The 27,305-nt window shown below is 39.9% G+C and overlaps 1 protein-coding gene across 1 annotated transcript in view; it reads right to left on the bottom strand.

Moving 5' to 3' along the window:
• Positions 1-1,458: 1,458 nt before the first annotated feature.
• The window catches only part of CATSPERE (catsper channel auxiliary subunit epsilon), a 129,922-nt gene continuing 104,075 nt past the window's right edge, over positions 1,459-27,305 (bottom strand). Inside the window, exons 16-22 of the mRNA XM_007534920.2 lie at positions 26,500-26,533; positions 25,917-25,996; positions 20,311-20,410; positions 14,343-14,429; positions 9,794-9,951; positions 5,891-5,944; positions 1,459-1,816 (exon numbers count right to left, since the gene is read on the bottom strand). Coding sequence (XP_007534982.2) covers positions 1,666-1,816; positions 5,891-5,944; positions 9,794-9,951; positions 14,343-14,429; positions 20,311-20,410; positions 25,917-25,996; positions 26,500-26,533 — 664 coding nt within the window. The 3' untranslated portion in view covers positions 1,459-1,665. The remainder of the gene's footprint in view (positions 1,817-5,890; positions 5,945-9,793; positions 9,952-14,342; positions 14,430-20,310; positions 20,411-25,916; positions 25,997-26,499; positions 26,534-27,305) is intronic.

The raw sequence follows: 27,305 nt of genomic DNA, 5'->3' as shown, positions 1-27,305 counted from the left end.
ATATTCAGACATGTTTTCATAATCCTTATGGAGATTAATATTTTTCCCTATGCTTTTGTTGGGTGTGGTTTCTGCTGTTCAATAGGCAAGTGGTGTTATGGTTGTGTTTGTGTGTTGTTGTGGCTGGGGAGTAGGGTCTTCCCTGTTTATTTAGGTTCATTTGGGGTAAACCCTCAGTGGGACATTTCCCATTGATTCAATATGGTTTCCCACAGCTTCTTTTTCCACTCCTTTTCTGAACTGTTATCCACAGCTTGGGATCTTGCTGTGCCTGCCTTTCTCAGGTGGTACTGTGGTCTCTGGCTGACCTGCTGTGCATTTTCTCTTGTGCTGCTGCCCGACACTCAGTATCTACAAATCAAGACAGTTGCCCCAGCCAGGCTGTGGTGCACCCAGCTAAGTGTACATAGTATTAAGTGCAAGGACTCACGAAGGATCTATGTTTGAGCCCCAGCTCTCCACCTGCAGGAGGGGGATGCTTCACAAGTGGCAAAGCAGGTCTGCAGGTGTCTTTCTCCTTCTCTATCTCCCCCTCCTCTCTCAATTTCTTTCTGTCCTATCCAATAAAATGGAAAAAATGGCCACCAGGAGCAGTGGATTCCTAGTGCTGGCACTGAGTCTCAGTGATAATCCTGGAGGCAAAAAAAAAAAAAAAAAAAAGAAATGGGATGGTTCGTTCCCCCACTGTGGCTGTAGCTCAAGAACTGAGCTGCCTCTGCCCACTATTTTCCACATGTCTGTTGGTGTGCATCTGATCCTCAGACTTTGTAGGCTGTGCTATGAGATTCTGGTTTGTTTGTTTTTTCATAATATTTTTGTTCCCCCCACCCCGTATTTTCTTTTGGTTCCTATTACTCTTAAGCCACACCTTATTTATTTAATTATACAGAGGCAGAGGGAGAGTGAAAGAGATCACAGCACCAAAGCTTCCTTTAATGCATTGGGGGCCAGGCATGAACCTGAGTTTTGTGCACATGGCAAAGCAGAACACTATCCAAGTGAGCCCATCTGCTTGTTTTCAATGTAATACATTTTCTCTCATATATGATTACCATTATAAAATGTTCTGGTGTGGTCTGGGAGGTGGTGCAGTGGGTAAGTGTTGGACTCTCAAACATAAGGTGCCAAGTTTGATCCCCAGCATCGCATATGCTAGGGTAATTCTCTGGTTTTCTCTGTGTTAATTAATAAATTCATAAAAATGAAAGAAAAGAGTCCAACACATATCATGCAGGCATGGAGCCCTGGTAGTCTTCCACCCAAAGGAGAATATTTTCTAGCATCTGCTTAAGATAGATCACTTAAATTCACACACAGTGTCTTGTATAGAGGAAGTAAGTTTTCACATGAAAAATATCATGCAAAATAATGTTTGGTACACTTCAGCATTTTTGAAATTTTAATTTTTAGGAAGAATTTTAATAGTTAAATTTTTTATTTAAGAAAAACTATACAGTACTATACAGAATATCTTAAGTATAAAAACATTCAGTATTGATTTCATAACATACAGCATATATGAACATTTATCCATTTGCAGATAATTCAAGAACAGTTTTCATATCTTGAATTTGATGACACCATGGGTTTAAGCTAATTATTTCTGGGCCAAACCCAATCTCAATATAAGGGTATGTATTCACAATAAATAAACATTTATTTTTCTTACTGACTCTGTTTTCTTTCGTTCCTGTGAGGTGGGTTATAAATATATTTTCTATAAATCATCATATAGTGGAAGTAGCTCAAAAACAGAATAGTGAAGAACAGTAGGATTATAATAAAGAGCACAGAAGCAACCATGTAGGCATTAGGACTGCAACAAGAAAAAAAATAGTATTAGAAGTTATCGTTGGTTGTTAATTCATCTAGTCAAACTAATGTTGATTTCTAGCTACCCCATTGACAGAGGACAGAAATAAATAAGACATCTTTTCTACCCTCAAGATGTGTACTTAGTTGTTTGAAGCTGACTAGGCAGGAAACTAGTGTGAGAAATATAATGTGAGTAGAAAGTAGGACATATTCTGGGAGGCGGGCATCGTGGAAGACTTTTTAGCAGGAGTTTGCTAGATATGAATGGAATTAGTGGAATCACTATTGGTAGTAGATAAAATGTTTTTGAGAAGAAAAGGACATTAAGGTGGGCACAAGATTTTAGGCTACCAGCAGTATCTATGCAAAGGCATGGTAAGCTTGAGAAAACTTTAAGGTCACTCCCCTAGATAGTCTGAATTAAAATTGGTTCAGGTGTTAGGTTGAGTGGTATGAGATGGAGAGTGAAAGGTGGTTAGAGATGAGAAAGGCAACTTATTTTTTTGCCTCCAGGGTTATCACTGGGGCTTGGTGCATACACTATGAGTCTACTGCTCCTGGTGGCTATTTTTTCCATTTTATTGGATAGGACAGAGAAATTGATAGAGGAAGAGAAGATAGAGCCCCTGGCTCCCCACCTGCAGGGGGAGGGTCGCGTCATAGATGGTGAAGCAAGTCTGCAGGTGTCTATCTTCCTCTCTCTGTGTGTCTTCCCCTCCTCTCTTGATTTCTCTCTGTCCTATTTAACAACAACAGTAATAACAACAACGGAAAAAATGGCCTCCAGGAGCAGTGGATTCATAGTGCAAGCACTGAGTCCCAGTGATAACCGTGGAAGCAAAAGAAAAAAAAAGATGGTTCTGAATTTAGTAAGGCAAAGAAAGAATGAAAAGAAAGCATGAATGTGGAGACAGAAAGACCAGTTAGGAAGTCCTTGCAATAATGTGAGTATGAGGAGGTTCATTATGAAGTCTGTGGCTGAAGAAATAAAGAGAGGTTAATAGATCTAAGATGAATTAAGAAGTTTGACTATATAGATCTCATGATTATTAAGAGCTGTTGGGGGGTTGAGAAATACAATGAAGTAAAGGACATCTTGCAAGCTTTATGATTAGGTAACTGTGAAGAGGGTATCACCAGTTACTGGTATAGGAAACTCTGAGGGAAGAACACTTTATTGAGAGTGTATATGAATATGGTTGGACATTCTGAATTTGAGGCACCTGAAGGTCTACTAGCAATGTGTGTATACACAATTTATTAGACGCTACTTTGAATTTGGTGCCTCTTTGCATGGGCACTTTTTTTTTTTTTTTTTTTAACCTCTAGGGTTATTGCTGAGGCTTGGTGCCTGCAGTAAGAAGCCACTGCTCCTGGAGGTTATTTTTTCCCCTTTTGTTGCCCTTGTTGCTTATTGTTGTTGTTATTGCTGTCATTGTTGTTAGATACAGAGAAATCAAGAGAGGAGGGGAAGACAAAGAGGAGGACAGAAAGACAGACACCTGCAGACACGACCCGCCTGCATGTGGGGAGTCAAGAGGCTCAAACCAGGATCTTCACACCAAGTCCTTGTACTTTGCGTCATGTGCGCTTAACCTGCTGTGCTACTGCCTGGCCTCCTGCATGGGCACTTCTCATTAGAGCAGGTTTATTTCTATTTTAGTTTAGTTTTGGAAAGAGACAGAAAGAAATGGAGAGAGGTGAGAGAGACACTTGCAGTGCTGTTTCACCACTCATAAAGCTTCCCCCTTCTGCAGAGTGGGAACCAGGGGCTTGAACCCAAGTCCTTGAGCATGGTAATGTGTGTGCTCAGCTGGGTGTGCACACCTGGCGAAGTGCACATTACCATGCACAAGTATCTGGGTTCAAGCCCCTGGCCCCCACCTACAGGGAGAAAATTTCATCTCTCTCTCTCTTTTATATTTATTTATTTTCCCTTTTGTTGCCCTTGTTTTTTTATTGTTGTTGTCATTATTATTGTTGTTAGGACAGAGAAAAATGAAGAGAGGAGGGGAAGACAGAGAGGTAGAGAGAAAGACATCTACAGCCCTGCTTCACAGCCTGTGAAGCGACGCTCCTACAGGCGCAGAGCCAGGGGCTAGAACCCAGATCCTTACACAGGTCCTTCTGCTCTGTGCCACGTGCGCTTTACCTGCTGCGCTACCGCCCGACTCCCTCTCTCTCTGTGTGTCTATTTCCTTTCCTTCCAATTTCTGTCTGCCCTATCAAGTAAAATAAACAAACAATTAAGTGATATTATAAAATAAATGAAGAGATTAAGTAGACTGTGGAATATGTAATGATGTACTGGGGCTGGATATATGATTTGAAAATCATGTCTACATAGTTACTAATTAAAATTATTTGTATGGGTGAACTTGCCAGAATGAGAATCTTTTTTTTTTTTAGTTTTTAAAATTAATTAATTTATTTATTCTCTTTTGTTGCCCTTGTTGCAGAATGAGAATCTTATAAGGACTGAGCTCTGAGGGAAGGCAAGGTATAATAGTTGGTAAAGGCTCCTTATACTAGAAGATGGTAAAATTGGAAGCTTCTGAAATCCTTCTCCCAGAGATATACTGATTCTACTGCTAGATACAGAACAATTCCCTCTGAAAAGAATCCAAAAATCTAACTGAGTAGCTCCCGCACATTGGGTGGACAAGGAAAAAAAAAAAACCTTTCACATTGAAAGAGGTGGGAAATACAATCTCTCCTTAAACCCTACCCCTAGTACAGTCAATATAATGAGTTAGGGGTAGGAAGGGGAAGCTCAGAAGACAGCCTCTTCTTGAAAATGAAAAGGGGTGGGGGTTAGCTGGGCGGGGGTAGTGCAGTGGGATAAGTGCATCCTTGGACCGGCATAAGAATCCAAGCACAAGGACCCGGGTAAGAATCCAAGTGCAAGGACCGGCGTAAGAATCCTGGTTTGAGCCCCCAGCTCCCCACCTGCAGGGAGGTTGCATGGCGCAAAGCGCAAGGACCGAGTAAGAATCTGGGTTCGAGCCCCAGCTCCCCACCTGCAGGGAGGTGAAGCTGGTATGTGTCTTTCTTTTCTCCTCTCTGTCTTCCCCTCCTCTCTCTGTTGTCTCTCTGTCCTATTCAACAACAACAACAGCTATAACTAACAACCACAACAAGGGCAACAAAATGGGAAAAATAGCCTCCAGGAGCAGTGGATTCGTAGTGCTGGCACCGAGCCCCAGCGATAACCCTGGAGGCAAAAAGAAAAAAAAAAAAAAGAAAAATCAAAAGGGTTTCTATTCCAATCTTGAAAGAGTTCTACCCAAGGCACAGGTCACTGAAATACCTAGCTCTAAAAATCAGCTGCACGCTAGATATGAAATAGTGATCCCCCCCTTCCCCCACCAAGAGAACAGGGCTACTTATCAAGACCCTAGAGAGTTAAGGTGACTTGATATTGACAAGCTGAGTTAGGAAAAAGTAACTCTCTTGCTCTATATGCAGAATTTATTTTGCAGGCTAGGGAGACAGCACAATGGTTATAAAGAGTCTTTCATGCCTGAGGGCTGAGTAATGCTCTGGAAACTTTTTTTTTTTTTTTTTTTTTCAATACCAGATCTCCAAGGAAAGTGGAACTGAGCCCTGGGAAGTGCTGTTAGAGTTTCCCGGATGCATCAGAATGATGACCAGTGGTCCAAGGCTGACTTGAGTAGCAGAGGCATAGCCACTGTCTCTTAATCCCCACCATTGAAGCTGACCGTTTAATTGGGGTTAAAGGACACAGCTGATGGGAACAGAGTGGCTGTTGAGGGGATTGGTAAAACAGTGGACCCTCGCTGCAGAAGCAATTCTAAGAAATTCTGTGCTATTGTTTCCCAGTTAGTTTCTATCATTTGGGAATACAGATTTTACAGATGTTTTTTTAAAAATCCAATTTAAAGGCTTATGAAAAGCCAGTGACTTTGTAATGCACAGTTTACACAAAATTCTGCTTTTTAGAATTAATTTTTTATACCTCAGACAATAATGATTTGTATAATAGACCCCACCCTTCCACCCCCACCCCCAGCACCAATAAACCCTGATTATACCCTCTTTCCCTGGTCATTACCTGGGAAACACACCATAAGTCTCCACTGCAAATATCACTGATAGATTACAGAAACTGTGAATTAGAAAAATTAAAGATTAAATTAAGTACAATATCATTTTTGAAACTCCTTCCACCTCTCTATAGTAATGATGAAATACTGTCTAATTTCAGTCAAGGTGTTATTTTCTTGACAAGGGACAGAATACATTCATTTACTTCACAGCTGTGATGATATCTCTCCCCCTCTCTCCTTGATAGGACAGAGAGAAATTGAGAGGGGAGGGGAAGGCAAAGAGGGAGAAAAGAGACAACTGTAGTACTTGTTTCACTGCTCATGAAGCATCCTCTCCTGCAGGTGGGGAGCGGGGCCACAAACCTGGGTCTTTCTGCATAGCTACGTATGCAGTTAACCAAGTGCACCACTGCCTGGCCTCTGATTTATCTCTGTGATTTTAAACAAGGCTTTTTTTTTTTTTAAATTTATTATCTTTATTTATTTATTTATTGAATAGGGACAGCCAAAAATTGAGAGGGGGAGGGAAGCTAGAGAGGGAAAGAGACAGAGAGACACCTGCAGACTTGCTTCGCCACTCGCAAAGCTATCCCCCCTGCAGGTGGGGACTAGGGGCTCAAACCGGGTCTTTGTGCACTGTAGCATGTGCGCTCAACCAGGTGTGCCACCACCCGACCCCTAAACAAGGTTTTTCAAAGTTTGTCAGCATGACCTTATTGTCCTATAAGCTTTATGTAATTTTGCCAGTGATTCCTCTGGCACTAGAAATAATTGCATTACTCATAATTAACAACAAATATTGATAGAAACAATAAATGTCTACTATTTATTGACTACTAAATGGCTAATATTTAGTACCAGAAATTGTATCAAGTGCTTTACATTCATTATCTTTTTATTATTTACTTTAAATATATTTTGATTTATTAATGAGGTTGTGGGGAATACAAAAGTTTGGACAGAGCTAGGACTGGTACACTAGAGCCTATTATGGATACTTGATATAACATAGCCATGCTAAGAACACTAGAGCTTAAAGTATGGAGAAGTATTATCATTTAGCATATTGCTTGGAATGAGGCTGGATATAGGTAAATAAACATTAATGTGATTTCATCTACCTTCATGTGGGAAAAGACAGAAAATAGGAACCTGAATGCTTTGAGTATTTGTTATATACCTAGGAAAGTTAGAGATTTGGGGTCTAGGAACTTTATCTAATATTCCAAACACCGTAAGACTGGCACTATTGACTCATTTAACAGATAAAGAAATAGATTCCATGAAACCAGGCACCTTCCTTAAATTTGTTGAGCTACTAGTGGTAAAATTAGGCTTAAAATAGCTTCTCAACTATCACATCAGGGTGTGGAACTGGCTTGTAAATATGATTCACAGACAACAATAAAAGGAATATATCGAAAATACCAAGCAGTGTACACACCTGTCATAGGAATTTGCCTAGCAAAGTAGCTATGGGGAGCCCTGGTTTTTGAAGGCTTGCATTGCTGTATTTCAGTTTTGTGAAAGGTTCCATTCGTCTTTGTTGTCATGAATGGAGAGAAATGAGACAGCATTTTTGCTGTCTCAGCAAGTGAGAGTATCCATCAGTGTGTGTCTAGGGGCAGTCATTCCAGAGACAACACCATCTCTAGAATGTCCTCCTTCCCCAGAATGACTTTGTTCAGGTATGTACTTATAGCATATCATTCTGATTTTTACTCATCTCTGAATGCCTAAACTAGGGAAGAGGTTTTTCTCTGTCTTTTTTTTTTTTTTAGTCCAGAGCACTTCTCACCTATGGTTTATGATGGAACTGGAGATCTGAGTATAGGACCTCGGAGCCTTAGGTATGAAAGTCCTTTGCATAACCTTTATGCTACCCTCTGGCTAATTTCAAATTGAAGAAACAATATTTATTCCAAAAACCTTTTTTTTTCTCTAATTACTTTGCCAGCAATTACTTAGAGTGCCATTGTAGCTTATTTTAATTAATTAATTAATTATTATCATTATTATTATTCCTCATGTCTCTTTACTAAGCTTATTTGTTGGGAAAACATGATTAATTACACCTGTTACTTGTCAGAGCCAATAAAGAGGAAGGCAGGGCCACGTGGGCATGATTAGCAGACAAACAACAAAGGAGGGAGGGAAGGATCCTAAGAATGTAAGAGCTGAAGAACTATTTAAAAGGTGATTTTGCAGGAAGCAGCTTGCTGTTGGCATCCACTGGCTGGGGAAGCAGAGTTCTCTGGGAACTCAAGCCCTTGGGAAGTTGATTGCTAGAGAATGGACTTAATGACAAGATAACTCATCCCACATAGCTGCTGCTATGATTTGTACTTTCACCTATGAGTACAATGTAGTTTTATTTATCATCCCAAAAACCTCAACAGTAAGCTTCCAAGAACCCAATAAAACCACCATTTTTACTATCCTAACTGACACTGGTTTTGTTGGTTTGTTTGTTTGTTTTAATATTGATTTCCATTCCATACAACTGTAAAGATCTCCTTTAGTAAACTCTTTTCAGAATGTAATTATGAATAGATATTTAAATGATGTTTAACTTTAAATCTTATCTTCTAAACTCACAGGACATTCACAGTGTATGCTATAAAAATGAAAAATGTGTTTTAATGACACTGGGTAACAGTAAATCAGTGAAATAAAAATTTAATTTGGGGGATATAATGTTAAATAAAAATAACTACTATTATTATTTTACCAGAGCACTGCTCAGTTTTGGCTTATGGTATTGCTGGGGATTGAACCTGGGACCTCAGAGCCCCAGACATGAAAATTTCTTTGCATAACCATTATGCTGTCTCCCCTAATGTTAAATTATAATAAAACATCTACAGGGATGCAGAGATCACATAGGCTCCTAAGTTGAATATGGGCCCCAGATCACATCAAGTCGATGGGGTTTATAGTCAACAATATTTATACACATTTCCCATATTTGGGAGCTACTCTCTTCCTTGATTCAGCTTTCTGGTCCTTTTTACAGCCATGACATCATCTCCCCAGACAATAACTAGGATCCACCTGCATTTTAGGCTCCAGATTTCAGGCTCAGGGAAAAAACAAACAAACAAATACCTAGTATAGCCACAGGCCCTTTGGAATATAAATAAAATATGCCTACTAGCTGTCTACAAAACAGAGACCCCCCCACCAACTCTTCATCTGCACTATTCCAGCCTTTAGGTTCATGATTGGTCAGTAATTTGTTTGGCATATATATATATGCCAAATATATATATATATATTTCCCCTTTTGTTGCCCTTGATGTCATTGTTGTTAGGACAGAGAGAAATGGAGAGAGGAGGGGAAGACAGAGAGGGGGAGAGAAAGATAGACACCTGCAGACCTGCTTTACCTCCAGTGAAGTGACTCCCCTGTAGTCGGGGAGCTGGGGGCTTGAACCGGGATCCTTAAGCCGGTCCTTGTGCTCAACCCACTGCGCTACCACCCGACTCCCAATTTGTTTGGCTTTGTATGTTAACTCTTGTCAACCACCAGGTTCCAGATGCTAGCAGGATGCCAACCAGATTTCCCTGGACAGAAAACCTCACCAATGTGTCCTGGAGCTCCTATTTCCTAAAGCCCTTCCCCACTAGGGAAAGAGAGAGACAGGCTGGGAGTATGGATTGACCTGTTAACACCCATGTTCAGTGGGGAAGCAATTACAGAAGCCAGACCTTCAACCTTCTGCATCCCACAATGACCTTGGGCCCATATTCCCAGAAGGTTAAAGAATAGGAAAGCTATCAGGGGAGGGGATGGGATACGGAGTTCTGGTGGTGGGAATTGTATGGAGTTGTACCCCTCTTATCCTATGGTTTTGTCAGTGTTTCCTTTTTATAAATAAAAATATATATAATAAAGCAATATTTACCTGTAATTTGGATCCAGGATCTTCACACGAAACACATACAGCCCAATGTGGTCTGTGGGCCACACTAAGTGATTATTGTTACTACTGTTTATTATTTCATATGGTTGGTGTAAGTTTCCTGGTTTTCCAAAAATGTAAGAAAAACAGGGCTTATAGTTCTGACAGGAAGCAAAGACAAAAACAGGAAGCAAAGACAAAAACATTAAGATTGTTTTTTCACTTGAAGAGTTCAGTTTGTAGTCTCATACATTACTTAAGCACATGTGGTGCCAGGGACCTCACTGCGGACCTTAAGCTTCCCAGCCCTATAGCTTTATCTCTGTGCCACCTTGCAGGTTATACCAATCCTTATATCAATTGACCCATTTTAGCTGTGGATGTGACTCAGCTGACCCCTCTCCTCATGTGACTTGGTTGCATGGTGTCCAATACAGTTGCTTGATTCTCCTCTTTTGTGGATTATTTTAATTTTTCTTTTTTTGTCTCTTTTTTAATTAAAATTTTTTTATTGTCTTTATTTATTTATTGGATAGAGACAGCCAGAAATCGAGAGGGAAGGGGGAGGTAGGGACAGAGACAGAGAGATACCTGCAAATTTGCTTCACCACTCACAAAGCTTTCCTCCTGCAGATGGGAACTGGGGGCTTGAACCCAGGTCCTTGAACATTGTAACATGTGCGCTCAGCCAGGTGCACCACCACCCAGCCTCCCCTTTCTTTTAAGTATTGTTCCACCACTCATGAAGCATCTTCCCTGCAGAAGGAGATTGGGGACTTGAAACTGGGTCCTTGTGCATGGTGACAGGTGCACTCAAGTGCACTGGTTGGCCTCCTGATTGCTCTTAAAAAATTTTTTTTTGTCCTTTCTCACTTTCTTAATTTCTAAACATTGGGATGACCCAAGATTGATTGGTTTTTGATTGATCAGACTGAGAGAAAGTGAGAATTAAGGGGAGAGAGAGAGAGAGAGAGACCGACCGAGAGAGAGACCTGCGGCACTGTTTCACTGCTCACAAAACTTTCCCCCTGCAACTGGGGATTGGGGGCTTGAACCTGGGTCCTTGCACATGGTAATGAGTATGCTTAACTGAATGTACCACAGCCCCTCCTCCTAGAATGATCCAAGTTTCAGAACTTTCTTTTTTTCTTTCTTTCTTTCTTTTTTTTTTTTTTTTTTTTTTGCCTCCAGGGTTATTGCTGGGTCACTATGAATCCACTGCTCCTGGAGGCTATTTTTTTTTTTATTGGCTAGGACAGAGAGAAATTGAGTGAAGAGGAGGAGATAGGGAGAGAAAAATATAGACATCTGCAGACCTGCTTCACCGCTTGTGAAGCAACCCACCCCCTGCAGGTGGGGAGCTGGAGGCTCTAACTGGGATCCTTATGTGGGTCCTTACGTGGGTCCTTGCACTTTATGCCATGTGCGCTTAACCCACTGCACTACCACCCGACTCCCACTTTCAATTTTATTTTTTTTTTAAAAGATTGTATTTAAAAAAAAAAAGATTTATTTATTTCAGTGAAAGATACACAGAGAAAGAGAGATCCCAGAGCTGTGCTGAGGATTGAACCTGGGATCTCAGAACCTCAGGGATGAAAGTCTTTTTGCATAATCATGATACTGTCTCCCTAACATTTGTGTTATGTAAATATTTCTATCAGGAGCTCCTAATTTTCTTTCTTTTTTTAAAAAAAGATTCTATTTATTTATTAATGAGAAAGATAGGAGTAGAGCCAGACTTCACTCTGGTACAAGTGCTGCCAGGGATTGAACTCAGGACCTCATGCTTGAGAGTCTAGTTCCTTAGCCACTGAGCCACCTCCTGGATCACAGGAGCTCCTAATTTTCATACGGGGTATGTATATATATATATATATATATATATATATATATATATATATATTTTTTTTTTTTTCTTTAAAGATAGAGACAGAGTGTCAGAGAGGCAGAGAGAGAGAGAGAGAGAGAGAGAGAGAGAGAGAGATTGACTGACTGACTACAGGATCAAAAGTTCCTCCAATGCGAGGGTGTGGGGTCAAAGGAACCCTCCTGCACTGCTGGTGGGAATGTCAATTGGTCCAACCACTGTGGAGAACAGTCTGGAGAACTCTCAGAAGGCTAGAAATGGACCTACCCTATGATCCTGCAATTCCTCTCCTGGGGATATATCCTAAGGAACCCAACACATCCATCCAAAAAGATCTGTGTACACATATGTTCTTGGCAGCACAATTTGTAATAGCCTAAACCTGGAAGCAACCCAGGTGTCCAACAACAGATGAGTGGCTGAGCAAGTTGTGGTATATATACACAATGGAATACTACTCAGCTGTAAAAAATGGTGACTTCACCGTTTTCAGCCGATCTTGGATGGACCTTGAAAAAATCATGTTGAGTGAAATAAGTCAGAAACAGAAGGATGACTATGGGATGATCTCACTCTCAGGCAGAAGTTGAAAAACAAGATCAGAAAAGAAAACACAAGTAGAACCTGAAATGGAATTGGCGTATTGCACCAAAGTAAGACTCTGGGGTGGGTGGGTGGGGAGAATACAGGCCCATGAAGGATGATAAATGACATAGTGGGTGTTGTATTGTTAAATGGGAAACTGGGGAATGTTATGCATGTACAAACTATTCAAACTATTGTATTTACTGTTGAATGTAAAACATTAATTCCCCAATAAAGAAATAAATTAAAAAAAAAAGTCCCTCCAATGCAATCAGGATCAAGCTCCCAGGTCTCTCATATGACAAAGCAGCACACCATGAGCTATTTTATTGCCCCTATATATTAAATTTTATTTTCCTTTTATGTACACCTATTTGGCAATCTGGTGAAGGCCATGAATAATTACTACAAAATATAAGATAAACTAGTTATAAGAATTATAATTGTAATTGTTAAAAATGTTAAAACATATATATGGAAATATATTACATACTTGGTATGACCAAGTCTGATATATATTTTACCAGAGCTTTGGCTTATGGTGGTGCGGGGAATTGAACCTGGGACCTTGGAGCCTCAGGCATGAGAGTATTTGCATAACTATTATGCTAACTATCTGCAACCTGATATTTGGTTTTTTTTTATAATCACTTTAGTGGGGCAATAATGACTTATAAGACAGATGTCACATGTGTATAGATTCTTCTTTTATATATATATATATATACATATATATAGTAAGAGACAGAGAGAGATAGAGAGGCACCACAGCACCAAAGCTTCCTTCAAAGCAGCGGGAGCTTGAGTTGAACGCAGCAAAGCAGCACACCATCCAAATGAGCTATTTTTCCAGCCTGTGTAGTTTCTTAACTCCCTGTGAAAGGTGTTTGTGCAGCACACCCGCCAGCAGCTGCCGTCTTCCTCCTCCACCATGTTGCACTGTTTCCTCAATCCCCTTTCAGCCCCTTCCCGATTACCCCTTTAGGATCCTGATTCTGCTGCAACAGACTACAGCTAGTCTGTTTCACCTTGCCTTTTAAAAAAAAAAAAAATATATATATATATATATATATATATATATTTGCTTCTGCAGATAATATTGAATAGCAGATCTGGTGCTAGGTTTAATAATTAACATACACACACATGCACACACACATATATATATATTTGTAAAGTACATTTATTGGATAAAAGTGAAGCTGGGGAAGAGGTATTGGAGAATTTAGGAAGGAAAAAAGTATACAACAACTATTAATTAGAAGGGAAAGGCCAAATGGATTAGGGAAACACAGTTATGCTTATTGGACAGTATCATGGGGACCATGTACATTGAGGAATTATAGTGGAACTAACTAGCAGGGCTGTGTTTTTCTTTGACCACAGTCAGGTACTAAGGCAGATGGATGAATTTCACCATGAACATGGACATTTAGCTACACAAACATGAAAAAACTCTCAACTCTATCTCTATCAGGACCCAGAGAGAGAAGAGGAAAAAGGGAGGGACATTTGGATGTAGTAATAGGTGCATGTGTGACTTGGAAAGGAAGAGAAGATGGGACCATGGGGGGGGGGGAGGCAAATATATACAGATAGAGATAGTTGTACAAATAATAATTAACACATACCTGCAGCCTTGGGAGAATTGCTATCGCTTACAATGGAGGGAATCTCCCTGACACCTACCTTCCATGTTCTTCATATATTTAATACTTTGAAAACAGATTTCCAGCAGAGAACATGAAAGCAAAATTATCATAACACAGTGACAACAGGAGCAAAAACAAAAATGACTAGGAACCTGTTTCAAATCATAAACGAATGTAGTAGAAAAATAGGATTTAATTTACAAAACCAAATTTAAATCCCAGAGTGTTTCCACCATACTTTTGTAAATACAGAAATGCCAAAATAGTTACTGAAGAAACAACTAGAGGATAGAGAAGACAGCATAATGGTTATGCAAGAGATTTTGATGCCTGAGGCTCCCAAAGTCTCGGGTTCAGTCCCTCGCATCCACCACACACCAGAGTTGAGCATTGCTCTAGGAAAAACAATCAAACAAAACAATTTGCAAGGTCATGTTTATCTTACCTCAGGGCCCCAGACTTCATCTAATGACAGGTTCTGGTTTTGCTCAGTCATAGACTGCCAGGACTGGGCTTCATTTAAGCAACCACTCTGTCAAAATATTTTATATGCATTTGATGAGGTATTTAGACATGTGTAGACCTGTGTAGACATGTATGTAGACATGTGGCATTGCACTCCCCAAATGTAGACAGCATTGCAGCCCAGTGGTAAGTGAATAAAATGCTACTTAAAAGGGCCTGGGTGGTGGTGCACCTAGTTGAATGCACACATTACAGAGCTGAAGTACCTGGGTTCAAATCCCCGGCCCTCATCTGCAAGGGGGGGGGGAGGGAAGAAGTTTGCAGGTGTCTCTCTTTATCTTTATCTTCCTCTTCCCTCTTGATTTCTCTTTTGTTTGAATCCAAAATAAATATAATAAATAAATAAATAAATATTTTTTAAAAAGAATCAGATGGTATACATTTAAAAAATTAACCAAACAGGCATATATGTGGGTGTTGGATAGTGATGAAAGTAGTTGAACACACAGATTAACATACTGAAGGACCCTGGTTCAAGCCCCCAGTGCCCACCTGCACTGGGAGGAAGCCTGACAAGTGGCAAAACAGTGATGCAGGTGCCTTTCTCTTTACCTCCCCTTCCCCTTTCAATTTCTTTCTCTCTGTAAATAAAGAATTAAAAAACACTCCTAAGTTTTTACTATATTTTCACGCTATTGAAGATTACTTACTTTTCTTAAAATAATTTAAATACTTGGTAGTACACAGAAAAGTTGGCTTTTGTATGTTGAATATGTATGGAGAGAACATTTAATTTTTGTTTAGGGACAGAATATTCACCAAAGAAGAGATCCAAAAGACCAACAAACAGATGAAAAATGCTCTAAGCTAAAGGTATCTTAGGGACAACATTGCCTTTTGCCTGGTGTACATTTGTTAAATAGAATTGAGAGTCCAGTAATAAGTCCTCACACCTATGGACATCTAGACTTTGACAAAGGTGCCTAAACTAATAAATGGGGAAAAGAGTATTTCTGTTTATTTTTTAAGATGTTTATTTATTTTTTTTATGAGAGAGAAGAGGAAGACAGAGAACCAGAGTATCACTTGGGCTCACACACATTGAACAGATTGAACTCAGGACCTTGTGCTTGAGAGTTCAGTGCTTTATTCACTCTTGGTCTTGGAGAGAACTTTATTCCTCAAATCATTTAAAAAAAAAAAAAATTTATTGGGAGTTGGGTGGTAGCGCAGTGAGTTAAGCACAGGCGGCACAAAGCACAAGGACCGGTGTAAGGATCCCGGTTCGAGCCTCCAGCTCCCCATCTACAACAATGAAACAACAAGGACAACAAAAGGAAATAAATAAATAAATAAATAAATTTAAAAAAATCTAAAAAAAATTAAATATATATATATATTTATTTCCTTTTTGTTGCCCTTGTTTTTATTGTTGTTGTAGTTATTATTGTTGTTCTTATTATTGATGGTGTCGTTGTTGGATAGGACAGAGAGAAATGGAGAGAGGAAGGGAAGACAGAGAGGGGGAGAGAAAGACAGACATCTGCAGACCTGCTTCACTGCCTGTGAAGCGACTCCCCTGAAATGGGGAGCCGGGGACTTGAACCGGGATCCTTGCGCTTTGTGCCACGTGCACTTAACCCGCTGTGCTACCGCCCGACTCCCCCTCAAATCATTTTTATTGGGAGAAATAATGGTTTACAGGATAATTGTTAACACATGGGTACAATTTCTTTCTTTTTTTTTTTTTATGGGTACAATTCCTTACCTTTTCACGGTACATGTCTGCATGCCATGTCTTAGTCCCATCTATGTCCTTTTCCACCACCATGAACTGGGTCCTTGGGCTCTCTACTGCCTCCCCCCCCAACCTCTGCCTTTGCTTTGCTGGAATACACCACACTCAATCCAAGTTTCACCTTGTGTTTTCTCTTTCTTTTCCTGTTCATTTCTTTTTATGTTTTCTTTGTTAAATGTTTTCCAAATAATTTTACTGGGAGGGGGTTAATGGTTTACAGCACAGTTGTTGTTGAGACATAGGTACAGTTTCTCATACTCCTGTAATAAGTATCTGCAAAACACTCTTACCCCCACATTAAGCCCTTTGTGGTTTCCATTTCTTCCTTTCTGTTTCTACCAGTAAGTGAAATCATCTGGTACTTATCCTTCTTCTTCTGGCTTATCTCACTTAACATGATTCATTTAAATTCCATTCAAGATGCAGGAAAGGAGATAACTTCATCATTTTTAACAGCAGAGTAGTATAGCATTGTGTATGTATACCACAATTTTCTTAGCAACTCATCTGTTGTTGCAAATAGTGCTGCTATGAATATAGGTACACATAGATCTCTTCTGATAGATATTTTTGTATTATTTGGGTAAAACTCTAGGAGAGGAACTGCTGAATCATAGGGTAGGTTTATTTCTCATGCTTTAAGAAATATCCAGACTGTTTTACACAGGGATTGAATCAATTTATACTCTTATTAGCAGTGTAAAGTGTTCCCCCCACAGCCTTACCAACACTTGTTTCTGTCCTTTGAGTATCTTTTTTTCATATGTCTATGATCCCTTTGGTGAAGAATCTGCCAGTATTCTCTTGGTTTTTTTTTCTCTTTTTTCCCTTTTCCTCCAGGGTTATCACTGGGGCTTGATGCCTGCACTATAAATCCACTGCTCCAGGAGGTCATTTTTTTCATTTTTTTATTGGGTAGGACAGTGAGAAATTGAGAGAGGAGGGGAAAATAGAGAGGGGGAGAGGAAGACAGACACTTGCAGACCTGCTTCACTACTTGTGAAGTGACCCCTCTGCAGGAGGGGAGCGGGGGGCTCAAACTGGGATCCTTGTGCGGTTTCTTGTGCTTCCTACTATGTGCACTTAACTGGGTGTGCCACTGCCTGGCCTCTTCTCTTGCTATTTTTAATGGTATTTTAATTTTGTTGAGTTTTATGAGCTCTTTAGATATTTTGGTTATGAGATTTTTCTCCTATTCTGTAGGGTGTCTTTTTGATTTGGTGATATTTCCTTTTGGCTTATGTCAACAAAACAGAAAATGATAGGTGTTGGCTAGGATGTGGAGAAAAAGGAACCCCACTACACTGCTGGTGAGATTGCAAACTGGTACAGCCTCTTTGGAAGACTGTATGGAGAGTCCTTAAACAAATAAAAATACAGTTATCTTATAATCCAGCAATACCACTCAGGCATTTATCTAAAGAACATGCAAACACTAATTTGAAGGGACATATGCACCTCTACATTCATTGCTGCATTATTCACAGTAGCCAAAGAGTGGAAGCAGCCTAAATGCCCATCAAGAGATGACTGGATAAAGAAGTTATGGGGTATATACTCCATGAAATACTACTCTGCAGTCAAAAAATATATTGTGTCCTTTGGGACAAAATGGATGAAACTGGAGGTAATCATGCTTATCTGTAAAGAGATGAAAGACAACTACTGGATGGTTCCATTCATATGTGGAATTCAGAGAACTAATACACATGGACTTGAAAACAAACAAAACAAAACAAAAACAAACAAAGAAGAAACCAAGCAAGCCAACTGGTTCTAAGACTACGAGAACTATGCTAGTTATCTCTGGGATGTGGGAGCGTGGGTATACAACTTTTATTTTAGAAAAAGTCATTCCTGGCTTTGTTTATGCATCAGATCTCTGAAGAATCTCAGAAATTAATGTTTGGTAATTTCCTCCTCCTCTTTTTCTGCTGTTGTTGTCATTACTGGTGCTTTATGTTCCAGACTTTTCCAGATAAAGAGGGAGACACAGACAAAGAAGCAGAGGAGAGAGAGAGTAATAGGACAGATGATCTACATCTGACTGGGTCAATTTTCCATGGATACTTAATATATCTGATTAAAATAGACATGACAGATCAGACTGAATTCTATTAAAATTAAAGGATTTCACACCTGTGCCATAGTATAATTATAGCTATAATCATTTCTGCCATGTATTTCCCACACTACAACTGAAGCTTCTTCCACTTCTGTGGGGTTCAGGCTCAAACCTGGGTTATACACATGGCAAAGTAGAACACTATTCAAGTGAGCTAGTTTATCAGCTTTGTCTGGTAATTTCTTTTTTTTAAAATTTTTATTTATTTATTTTCTGTTTTGTTGCCTTCTTATTGTTGTTGTAGTAGTTATTATTGTTGTTGTATTGATGTCGTTGTTGTTGCATAGGACAGAGAGAAATAGAGAGAGGGAGAGAAAGATAGACACCTGCTTCACCGCCTGTGAAGGGACTTCCCTCCAAGTGAGGAGCTGGAGGCTCGAACCGGGATCCTTCTTGCTAGTTCTTAAGCTTTGCGCCATGTGCGCTTAACCCGCTGTGCTACCACCTGACTTCCTGTCTGGTAATTTCTAAAGAGGTGACATCATGGTATAGGAGGTCCTCAGGGGAAGAATACACCATATGGTGGTGATTAAGAATGGTAAGGCCTTTTGATTGGGTCATTTGTGCAAAGTGAAAGGGGAGTTGAGCACAGGACTGGGATAAGGATCCCAGTTTGAGCCCTGGCTCCCCACCTGCAGGGGAGTCGCTTCACAGGTGCTGAAGCAGGTCTGCAGGTGTCTAACTTTCTCTCGAGCCCCTCTCTGTCTCCCCTTTCTCTTTCCATTTTTCTCCTATCTAACAATGCCAATATCAATAACAACAACAGTAATAACTACAACAGGGGCCAGGTGTTGGTGCACCTGGTTGAGCGCACATGTTGCAATGCTCAAAGACCCAGGATCGAGCCCCTGGTCCACACCTGCAGGGGGAAAGCTTTGCAAGTGGTAAAGCAGTGCTGCAGGCGTCTCCCTGTGTCTTTCCCTCTTGTTTTCCCCTTCCTCTAGACCTCAGGCTATCTGTACTAAATAAAAAAACTAAACTAAACTAAAATAAAATAAAAATAACTACAACAACAATAAAAAAGGGTAACAAAAGGGAAAATCAATAAATATTTTTTTAAAAAGTGAAAGGATAGAATGAAGGGGATTCACTGAAGAGGCTGAGATTAATGACCATGGAAGTTGGAGAAACAGTAGAAACTGGTGGGGACGGTGAAGTAAGGCCAGCAGGTCAAATGATACAAAGAAGTGAGGTGAAGTCTGAAGAGTGTCTGATTGTAGAAATATGATGAAAGCTTAAAAGCCACAGGCAGACCCACAAACAATCAGACATTTAATACAAGGTGAAGAAAGAACTGCACATGTAATTTATATGTATAATTGTATATAACTATATATAATTGTATATACAAACTATATACTTTGTGTACACATAAATGTACATGTATATAAACTGAACTTAATTATATCTATAGTAATATGTATATACAATTGTAAAAGTACATCACACTTCTGCACATTTCATTTTGTTTTTCTATCTCCTTTCCATCTCTTATATGGCAATAACTTTAAAAAATTTGTATTAGCGACTTACAAAATTATCAGCTAATAAACCATCCCATTCCCCACCACCAGAGTTCTGTGACCCCATTCATCTCAGTGGAAACTGCAATAGTTCTCCCATGGCCATAGATATAGGTTGACTTTATATCTATCTGTCTATATCTACATTTGTGACAATACCTTTTTCATAAGTGAATTTTAGCATATGGTTTACACCTTAATTATTCTGAGAGTGAGACCATAGTACTGAAACTTTCTTCAGTGTGTGTGTGTATGTGTGTGTACGTGTGTGTGGCAGGGCAGTGGGAGGGCCAGGCTTGAACTTGGGTTGCACACATGGCAAAGCAGTGCATTATCCAAGTGAGCTAGCTAAACCTGCACAGAGTTAATATGAAGAAAATATGTTGTCTTTTTTTCTGATCTACATCTGACTGGGTCAATTTTCCATGGATACTTAATATATCTGATTAAAATAGACATGACAGATAAGACTGAATTCTATTAAAATTAAAGGATTTCATACCTGTGCCATAGTATAATTATAGCTATAATCATTCCTGCCATGTATTTCCCACAGTATGAAGTTTACTTTGACTTGTTCAAGAAACCCATCTTCATTGTTCCTGAAAGACATAGAAGACATAAATAGTGTATTAATGTAGAATAGAGGTTTCAGAGGCTCAGCTTGAGTCTGATGGACTTTCATTTAAATCTTGTCTTTATCATTTAACAGTTTTTTTCTTTAGATTTTATTTACTGACATGAGAAAGGGGAGAGCCAGAGCATCACTCTGGCCCATGTGATGTGAGTTGAACTCAGAACCTTATGCTCCCAAGTCCAAAACTAGCCACTGCACCACCTCACTTATAGGTCAGTCTCCCTCCCTTCCTCCCTTCCTTTCTTCCTTCCGACTGCTAGAGAAGGAGAGAGACAAAGAGATACTTGCAGCCCTGCTTTACCATTCGTGAAGCTTTCCCCCTGCAGGTGGGGACCGGGGGTTTGAACCTGGATCCTTGTGCACTGTAATGTGTGCGCTCAACCAAGTGTGCCACTGCCTGGCCTCACCATTAAGTTTCTAATGAAATAGTGTCTACTTGAACATATATACCCTCCTCACCTATTTTCTATTACACTTCCCTCACTCACTCCAAAGCTAACCTTATCAAAGTAAGGACTGCAAAAGCTGAATAAGGTCAAGAGACTGGCATACTTTAACGATGACTCTTAAGTAACTATTAGGCCATCCCATCAGCTGGGGCCCTAGTCAGGGAGTCCTGGGATTCCCACACAGACAAGATGGGCCTAGACCTCGAATAAATCCCTCTCTCCATTGTTATAGGACATCTCTATTAGGAACAACACAATAGACCCCTCTGTAGGCCCCCATAGGATCTTGCCCTCAACATGGATCAACAACAGTGAAGAGTGTTCATTCTCTGAAGGGAGGCTGGACAACATACTCTATGTTCCACCTGAGGAAGATGGGTCCTGAAACTGGGGCAACTTGTAACATTCCTACTCATGACCACAGAATGTGAGCTCAGACCTACAGGGATGCAGAGGTCACATAGGCTCCTAAACTGAATATGGGCCCCAGATCATCTCAAATCGATGGGGTTTACAGTCAACAATATTTATACACCTTTCCCATTTGGGAGCTACTCTCTTCCCTGACCCAGCTTTCTGGTTCTTTTTCTAGTCATGACATCATCTCCCCAGACAATAACTTGGGTCCACCTGCATATCAGATGTCAGGCTCAGAAAAACAAACAAACAAACAAAAATCCATTAGTATAGTCATGGGCTCTTTGGAATATAACTAAAATAGGCCTACTATCTATCTACAAAGTGGAGATCCCCAACTCTTCATCTGTACTATTCCATCTTTTAGGTTCATCATTAGTCAACAATTTGTTTGGCTTTATATGTTAACTTTTTTTTTTTTTTTTTTTTTTTTCCCAGAGCACTACTCAGCTCTAGCTTATGGTGGTACAGGGGATTGAAGCTGGGACCTTGGAGCCTCAGGCATGAGAGTCTGTTTGCATAACCATTATGCTATCTACCCCTGCCCATGTTAACTCTTCTTTCAGCCACCAGGTTCTAGATGCTACTGTGATGCCAACTGGACTTCCCTGGGCAGATGACCCCACTTGCTTCCCCAGAGCCCTGCCCCACTAGGAAAGAGAGAGACAGGTTGGGAGTATGGATCGACCTGTCAACACCCATGTTCAATGGGGAAGCAATTACAGAAGCCAGACCTTCCATCTTCTGCACCCCATATTGGCCATGGGTCCATACTCCCAGAGGATTAAAGAATAGGAAAGCTATCAGAGGAGGGGATGGGATACAGAGTTCTGGTGGTGGGAATTGTGTGGAGTTGTACCCCTCTTATCCTATGGTTTTGTCAGTGTTTCCTTTTCATAAATAAAAATTATATATGTATATGGCTAGACCCTGATAGTGTCTTCTTATTTAGAGGCCAGGTGACTTTCTAACATGCTGTCTAACTTTCCAGACTCAACGTGTTACCACTCACTTTTGACTATATGAATACAATTATTGCTCTGTTAACACAAATTGAGTAGAAATTGTATATGACTGAAAGTGGCATGAGGCAAGATGGCGACTCAGAGATAACACATGGCCTGAGCACTCCAAGGAGGCTGCTTCAAAACTGGGAAGTTCAGGTGAAGGTAGGAATTCTGGGTCAGTAGCGGGGTAAGGGTGCATTAGGTGGGCAGACAAGAACTACAGAAGAGTCCTATAATTCATATTTGGGCTAGAAAACAGAGGCCGAAAAGTGAAAAAGGAATCAGGGGGATTGGCTGGGAGTTTTCTGTTTTGCTAGTTTCCTACCCCCACACCAGCTACTCCTGGTCGGACTCCCTGTGGAGGGAATTTCTTCAGCAAGATTCCTGGATCAGCAGGGGTGTCTTTCAAATGTATGTCATTCAAAAGACATTGAAGGTAGCAGGAACTCTATCTGAGTGACAGAATACCTGACCAATCAGGGCCTCGGTCTTGCCTGTGGTAAGGTACCTGCGTTTTTCTGCTAATGCTTGGGTTTGCCTGTCAGTTACCTCTTATAATTGCTTATTTTTAGCTTGGTTTAGGAAAGAGACGAAGCTGTGTGGAGCCAATCTGTACTGGTTCAATCTGCAGACTGACCGTTAGGGAATTTAATTTAACTTTATTTTATTATCATTATTACTTGTGCTTGTCTCTCTTCCCCTTCTCAAACTTGAGCAAAAATAGCCATTGCTGCTTCACCACTGATAGGTGATTGGGTGTGCTACACATTCTGGGGGGGGACTTGCCCCCCCTTTCTCTACTTCTCTTTTTCTTTCCTTAAAGCTGATCTGAAAAATCTCTTTCCTTTCACTGCTTTTTTTCTCTTTCTTTTTCATTCACTAGCACTTGTTTGTGACTTATCTTGTAGAAGTCTTAGTAGATTCTTCCTTCTCTCCGTGTCTCTCTCCTCTTTCCATCTCTCTCTCTTCCCACTATCTCTAGAATTTATAGTTGACAGCTTATTTTCATACTTGTCTATTCTTACTTTTCCTTGTTTCTTTTCTTTCGTTTTCTTTTTTTCTTTCCCTTTGTATTGTTCATTTTTGTTTTTAGAGTGGAGGTGTTGCTTGAAAGTGGCATGAGAGTGGCTGGGGAGGTGGCTCAGCAGGTAGAGCACAGGTCTTGTATGTGAAGCCCTGGGTTCCATCCTTAACACTCTATGTATTGGAACAGTGTTCTGGGCTTGCTCTATCTTCTTCTCTCTCTGTCTTAGAAAACCCCATAAATCTCTCTGCCTTTTGTCTTTATAAAAGAAAAAAAAAGTTTCTTTTTTTTTTTTAGAGACAGAGATTGAAAGACACCATAGCACTGGAACTGTCTTCAGTGTGGTGAGGGCTGGGCTTGAATCTGGGTCAGACACACGGCAAAGCAACACACTGTTCAAGTGAGCTCTTTCCCTAGGCTCTAAATGAAAACAAATTTAATTGAATCCTTACAGATATCGGTCAACAAGCATAAAAGCAATATACTACAGTGCCATCTAGTGGGCAATAGGATAAATTGCATTACCTATGAGTTCTGGGTTTATATCTTTGTATTTTATATAATCAATTGAGAACATTTGACAGAAACACTTGTTTATGTAAGCATGACTTATTTTTATTAAGATACCACATATTAACCTGGAAAACTGAAAACCACTAGCCACCTTTCTTACAACTTGTAACTCCTCTAGGGCAGTTCTTTGTTTGGAGTTAGGTAAGAGGAAACTCTGCTGATCCACTAGAAATGGTGTTTTTAATCTTGTGTGACTGTTCTGCATGACCCACTGTATTAACTGTCCCTATGATGGAATAAAATGATGGTTTGATTGAGGGTGAAATATACTGATATTTGTCTTGAGGGAATGTATCCTTGTGACAGCAAGACATTTGTAAACTAACATTTCTTCAATTAAGAGATATTACAATTGGGGGAAAAAAAAGGAGAAGAAGAAATTAGAGAATCTTGTTCATCTTGTTCATTACTTTAAGTCTAGCTATCCTGTGAAATATCAGAATTTATCTGTAGCTTAAAAAGAATAACACTTCCAGTAATTTATCCTAACAAGAGATCTACGCTGGTGTCCAAACATGTACACAAATGACTACTCACAACTCTTGTTTATCATAGCAAGATAGTTAGAAATTTGGATTATTTATCTTCTCTGTGTTTCAGATTTTGTTACTTTTATATTGCTTTTGTGATTATAAATCCAGAATATAGTCAGAGAAACAAAACCAATAAATAAAAAGCCACAGAAAAACTCTTTCCTTTAGCATTTTAATCACATTTAAATATTTATTTATTTATTTTCCCTTTTGTTGCCCTTGTTGTTTTATTGTTGTAGTTATTATTGTCGTTGTTGGATAGGACAGAGAGAAATGGAGAGAGGAGGGGAAGACAGAGAGGGGGAGAGAAAGAGAGACACCTGCAGACCTGCTTCACTACCTTTGAAGCGACTCTCCTGCAGGTGGGGAGCTGGGGGTTCGAACCAAGATTCTTATGCCAGTACTTGCGATTTGCACCATGTGCGCTTAACCTGCTGCGCTACTGCCTGACTCCTTTAATCACATTTTTATCATAAAATATTATTTATACAAAGCTGAAGTTAGGGGGATATTTTTGAAGAGTCCTCAGTGTACTATGTGAGTGCTTAACAAGGTGCGTCTCCTTCTGGCCCCCACCCTCAATGTACTATGTAGCTAATTCCTTCCCTTGTAAGCTTTCTGTTATTAGTGTTCCTTGGAAAGAAAAGTCACAGGTCATCTGGGAAAAGTGGGAATGTAAGGAGAGGGAGACAGCAAGGGATAAGAGAGTGCCTCCATCCTGTAGTCTCAACTATTTTTTAAAAAAGGACTTTAAAAATATTTATTTATTCCCTTTTGTTGCCCTTGTTTTATTGTTGTAGTTATTGTTGTTGTTACTGATGTTGTCGTCATTGGATAGGACAGAGAGAAATGGAGAGGGGAGGGGAAGACAGAGAGGGGGAGAGAAATACACCTGCAGACCTGCTTCACCGCTTCTGAAGCGAATCCCTTGCGGGTGGGGAGCTGGGGGCTGGAACCGGGATCCTTACGGTGGTCCTTGCGCTTTGTGCCATCTGCACTTAGCCCGCTACGCTACCGCCCAACTCCCTTTTTTTAAAATAAAGGCTTTTAAAACTATTTTATTTATTTCATTATCAGATAGAGACAGAGAGAAATTGAGAGGGGAAGGGGAGATAGAGAGGGAGAGAGACAGAGAGACACCTGCAGCCCTGTTTCACCACTTATGAAGCTTTCCCCCTGCAGGTGGGGACCAGGGGCCTGACCTGGGTCCCTGCAAACTGTTACGTGTGTGCTCAACCAGGTGCACCACCACTTGGCCGTGAGGTTCAACTATCTTATGGCTCAGTTTCTGAGCTGTACTGCCTTTCAGTACACAGGGATCTTGGGCTGTACATTAATGAAAACCTATGTTATATACTAGGTGTTCAAAAGCATTTCTTCTTGCAAACATGAGCAACCAACTTTGTTTTCTACTTCTATTGTGAAACTTGCAAAGTTAAGTCAGAATTATTTGTAAGAATATACTTACAATTCAAGTATAGGCTGAAAATTCTCTTTGATATTAAATTTCAGTGGGCAGCCATACTCATCCCACATGTATTTTGCCCTCTAGAAGAGAAAATGATTCATTTCATTTATTTTTTAAATTTGTGATTAACAGGTAACAAGATTACAGTATATAGTTCCATACCACACCCACCAGCAGAGTTCTGTGTTCTTACCCTTCCACCTCCCAAAGATAACCACTATAGTTCTCACAAGTCTTAGAAATAGTTTGCTTGCTTCAGTTTTTAAAAATTTTTTGTTGTTGTTTTCATTTATTTTCTTTTTTTTTACCATTCTTTTTTTTAAAAAAAATTTTTATATTTATTTGTTGGATAGAGACAGTCAGAAATTGAGAGGGAAGGGGGTGATAGAGAGGGAGAGAGACAGAGAGACACCTGTAGCACTGCTTCACCACTTGTGAAGCTTTCCCCCTGCAGGTGGGGGCCAGGAGCTCCAACCTGGGTCCTTGCTCACTGTAAAGTGTGCGCTCAACCATGTGCACCACCACCTGGCCCCTCATTTATTTTCAATATATTGCCCATTGACAATGATTAAAGTTTTCTTACCAAGTTTGTAGATGTTTTATTTCTCAGGTATTCCCTGTAAAATATATCGTTCATTACTTATTATTCCTCTATTAGTTTAAAAATTAAAAATCACTATTTTGTCTGAATAGGGAGGCATCACAAAAGTTAAAAGAGATAGAAATAACTACAGAATACTCCCAAAGTATCTGGAGATTAAACAACATATCGTAAAGGGTTCAGAGAAGATATCTTATTATAAATCTAGAAATATTTTCACTATGTGTAAAGTACTTGTTACAATTTGTGAGTTTCTCCAAAGTCTCAGGTTCAATCCCCTGCACCACCATAAGCTAGAGCTGAGCAGTGCTCTCATTAAAAAAACAACAAAAAAACCCACCTGCGGGGAGTCGCTTCACAAGCGGTGAAGCAGGTCTGCAGATGTCTATCTTTCTCTCCCCCTCTCTGTCTTCCCCTCCTCTCTCCATTTCTCTCTGTCCTATCTAACAATGACGACATCAATAACAACAACAATAACTACAACAACAATAAAAATCAAGGGCAACAAAAGAGAAAATAAATAAATATTAAAAAAAGGGAAAAAAATTGTGAGCTGTTGCAAAATTAATGCCTAGAGATAGATTTGTAGCATATACAGATATTACTATTGTTACTGATATATATTTTACCAGAGCACTGATCAGCTCTGGCATAGGGTTGTACAGGGGCTTGAGTCTGGGACTTTGAAGCCTCAGGCATGAAGAGTCTCTTTGCATAACCATTATGCTCTCTACCACTGCCCTATATTATTGAATTTTTTGGATAGAGAGAAAGAGACAGAGAGAGAA

Source organism: Erinaceus europaeus, chromosome 6 (assembly GCF_950295315.1).
Source record: "Erinaceus europaeus chromosome 6, mEriEur2.1, whole genome shotgun sequence".
Lineage (NCBI taxonomy): Eukaryota > Metazoa > Chordata > Mammalia > Eulipotyphla > Erinaceidae > Erinaceus > Erinaceus europaeus.
This window is presented reverse-complemented; position numbering and strand designations above follow the sequence as displayed.